The sequence below is a fragment of the Daktulosphaira vitifoliae genome, unplaced genomic scaffold (genome assembly GCF_025091365.1).
Source record: "Daktulosphaira vitifoliae isolate Bord-2020 unplaced genomic scaffold, ASM2509136v1 Scaffold_3, whole genome shotgun sequence".
Lineage (NCBI taxonomy): Eukaryota > Metazoa > Arthropoda > Insecta > Hemiptera > Phylloxeridae > Daktulosphaira > Daktulosphaira vitifoliae.
The window spans coordinates 44,011,758-44,016,011 of NW_026099574.1; the positions used below are offsets into that span (position 1 = coordinate 44,011,758).

Below are 4,254 nucleotides of genomic sequence, written 5' to 3' on the forward strand. Positions count from 1 at the left end.
AAAAAAAAAATTTGACCTCTGGACTTTTCTTCACGGCGAAAATGGCTACCAAATGCTATTTTCGTGTGAAAATTCTCGATTTTATTATTCATATTATATTTAAATTTATAATGCTATAACTTATTGAAAAGTTTATGGATCCACACAATTTTTTTATGAAAAATAATATTTTTTAATAAACCCTTTTTCATTCGACTTACTTCATCTTAATCGAGATATTAAGGAACCAGCAGATCAAGTAGCTTTTGGAATAAAACACCAATTTTTTTAAAATTAAACACTATCTAAAGATTTGCATCGAAGCGTTTATTTTTGATAGTGATTTTAATCACTGTCAGATATCATTATACTTGATCCAACTATACCACGTCACAACTGTGCCGCGACCCCCCTGTGCTGGGTTTTTTTCTTGTTTCTTAGTGCTCACCAACGCAACCCCTGATCTATAATTTTTAATGGCTAATACAGTTTAAGTTGTATTGTTGTAAGCTCTTAGAGTCTATGCACTCTAAAAATAATAAAAACTATGTACTCTCACAAAGTTATTGTTTTTAATAAAGGTAGGATTGTTTAAGTGCGTGGTCTAAAAAAACCTTTTTCTTGTATGAATTCATACAATTTTTCTTCGCTTCACTAGCATTTAAATTAGCAGTAAAAAAAAGTAATTAAATATGTAAATATGCCACTATTCTACGTTTGTATTATAATAAATAAAAAAATTTCATGTATTTATTTAAGAAGAGAAATTACTATCTATTTTTATTCGAGTTAAAAAATTAATTTTCTCGTGTTTATAGCTATAGATTGAAGTGGGGTAAATGTAAACCAATAGGGTAATTATAAATTCTTTTTTTTTCTGAGTTGGACAATATCTGAAAAAAGTTTAATATTTTAATTTAAATTATTTTTAAAAAATTTACAATTTGTGCAGTATTAACGTAAATTACATTTAAATTTCCAATTAAAAAATGATTGTATAAATAATTTATTAAATTACTTTTATAAATAAGGTTAAAAGGATAAATGTAAACGAATGTGGTAATTGTAAATTGTTTTTTCTCTTAGAATCATTAGAGGTAGGAGCGATATTTTTCATCTAAAGTATCGTCCATTAGCCCATCCGTCTTAATTCGACCCTACTTAGAATATTTAGCAGATCTTATTTTAGATTGAAAAGTTCGCGGGTTCTATATGTGTTGCTATCAACAAAAGTCTAAATGAAAGTTCGAAATAAAAACTTATGCATTTATCTATTAAAACGTATTTAAAAATACTCTACTTCACCCTAGTACATTTTTATTTGTATATATATAGTAATAGCTTTTAAAATAATATTTTTTAATTAGATAAGTTTTCTTTTACACTTATCTCGTTTCAGATTACCCTGAAGGAAAATTTAATTCATTTTTCAGTTTATTGTAGTCATTAGTTATAGTTAATTATTTCTAATCAATTGGGTCGTTGTGTGGCGTTGTTGACGATTTAGATTTGTAAAATCCTGTCTCAAAAATGTATTTAACTGCTGGTTTTGTAACCAATTCGGTTTTCATTTAAAATAATAGCTTCAGACTTGAGTCTACTGCACTTTAGTCATGTAATTAATGATACCAAGTTACTTATATTTAAAAACAGAGAGGTTTGATATATTTCAATTTTTAGGTTAGAATTAATCGTTTTAAGGTATTACACACGTATGATATAAGAGTTTTCTTTACTTATCAAATTTGAATTTCGCACAATAAATGTATTGTATATTGGGAATTTTTTCTGTTTTTTATATATAAATTATATTTCTATTGTAATTCATTCATTTCAATAAATTAAATTCTTATTTAAATTATGTATGTTTAAATATGTATTTATATGTATTCTTTAATGCATTAATGAATGATTAATTTGAATATTAAAATTAATATTCAGACTACAAATTATTTCTAAGTTTAATTTAGTGAGTAAATTTATTCATTATATGTTTTAATAATTAAATTAAAAATGAGAAGTATTACTCAAAATAAGCTCATTGAGCTACAACATAAACCCAATTCTATTCGTAACATTTGTATAATGGCTCATGTTGATCATGGTAAAACTACATTGGCTGATTCATTGGTAGCAAGTAATGGAGTTATATCTCAAAAAATGATTGGTAAACTTAGATATATGGATAGTAGACGTGATGAGCAACAACGAGGAATAACTATGAAAAGTTCCTCAATAGCATTATATCATAATAAACGTAATATAGAGTAAATTTTTTACTATTTTAAGTTTTATAGTATTTATTTATTTATAGAGGACTATGAACATCTTATTAACGTAATTGATAGTCCTGGACATATTGATTTTTTTTCTGAAGTATCTACTGCATTAAGGTTATGTGATGGAGCCATTATTTTAGTTGATGTAGTAGAAGGTGTTTGTCCACAAACACAAGTAAATATATTTAACTTTATTAAAGTTATTTTTAATTATTTAATAAAAAATAATACTTTAAATAGGCCTGTTTAAAACAAATATGGTCAGAAAACATTAAACCAGTTTTAGTATTAAATAAAATAGATAGATTGATCTTGGAGTTAAATTTAACACCATTAGATGCATATATTCATATCACTCAAATACTTGAACAGGTAATGCTTATAAAATTTAATTAATAATTTTATTTTATTTCAAAATTTACTATGATTTTATCTGTAGTTAATAGTGTTAGTTAAAAAAAATAAAGATTGTATCCTTTTTTGTTCTTTCTAATTCATCAACTGTGATGAGTACATCAATAGTAACCTCAATATTTGACTAAAATATAATGAATAGGGTGGTCCCAGAATTTTCTGAGATCACCCATTTTTATGCCTTCATTTAAATAATAGTTCTAAAAATGCTTATTATGTTGACGTTTTAGATAGGTAAAGCAGTAAAACTTTGATTATCCGAATTCCATTATGTACAATTATGATGAGAGGATTATATTGGAGTACATTACTAGACTGTACTTAGGTTATTTAATGTTTTGCCTGAGTTTTCATTCTAATATAACCCTGTCTTATCATAATTGTGCATAATTGAGTCTAGATTAACAAGGTTTCATCATAATGAAATTTTTTAAAATTAAATAATCATTTCTTTTTAACATCTTAGTATGTGTAAAATACATTAAATTGAGGCTAAAAGCCCTAATAGTTGGTTTAGTTTTAATTGTTAGAGTAGTAAGCAAGAACTGCCTGTACACTCAAACCTGCAGGTCCATTGTGCATACCTCACATTTACAGATTGTCTTATTCACACATAATTTTATTTGGATCTTCCTCTTCTATTTCACACTTCCTCCACAGTGAATATTTTGTCACCCCATTTCTGTAAATGAAGATCTAATAAGAAAAAAATTAAAAATGATAAAACGATTTATACTTGACATTCATGTAGACTTAAAATTATATAAGTAATATTAAGTAATATTTTTATGTATAAATTATAGAACTAATTTTAAGTTAAATTTAACACATCACAGAAAAGTATTAGTTGCAAAAATTATTATAGAAGTTAATATTTTGTAAAGCAAATTTTAATTAACTTTTGTATGAAACATTGTTGAAAAATGTACAATTTATAAAATATTTTGTAATTACCAAAATAAAATTATAAAATTAAATTTTTTATTTTAACAAAATATTTAATTTAAAAAAACCCAGCACAGTGGGGTCGCGGCATAGTGGGGATGTTGCATAGTTGGGTCCAGTATAGATTTAATCTGACAGTGATTAAAATCACTATCATAAGAAACGCTTCGATGCAAATCAGTAGATAGTGTTTAATTCTAAGAAATTGGTGGATAATTACAAAAGCTACATTATCTGCTAGTTTCTTATTAATACCCTGATTAAGATAAAGTATGTCGAATGAAAAAGGGATTATTAAAAAATATTATTTCTCATAAAAAAATTGTGTTGATTCGTACACTTTTCAATGAGTTATAGCATTATAAAGTTAAAAATGTAACCAACCCAACCCAACATCAACTCCTATTTCCTTAATTATATCCAGATTAGTAATTATTTTAATTATATATTATATAATTTTTATAATTAATTATTTTCAAATTATTATTGATTTTTAATATGTTAAAAGTAATCATTTTGAACCTACTTCTTTTTGTTCTTTAAAGTGAAAGTTTTAATAAAAAAAAAATGAATTTATTACCATAACTTTTAACTCAACTTGCAAGTTTGAAATAAATATTATTAAATAGAAAAAAAT

At 24.8% G+C, this 4,254-nt stretch overlaps 1 protein-coding gene across 2 annotated transcripts in view; it reads left to right on the plus strand.

Annotated features, from left to right (window-relative positions):
- Positions 1-1,789: 1,789 nt before the first annotated feature.
- Positions 1,790-4,254, plus strand: part of LOC126900647 (elongation factor-like GTPase 1) — a 15,877-nt gene continuing 13,412 nt past the window's right edge. Inside the window, exons 1-3 of one of the 2 annotated variants that reach the window (XM_050676520.1) lie at positions 1,790-2,236; positions 2,294-2,433; positions 2,499-2,630. In XM_050676520.1, the coding sequence (XP_050532477.1) occupies positions 1,993-2,236; positions 2,294-2,433; positions 2,499-2,630 (516 nt within the window). In that variant the 5' untranslated portion in view covers positions 1,790-1,992. The remainder of the gene's footprint in view (positions 2,237-2,293; positions 2,434-2,498; positions 2,631-4,254) is intronic. The other variant, XM_050676519.1, reaches the window with a different exon arrangement.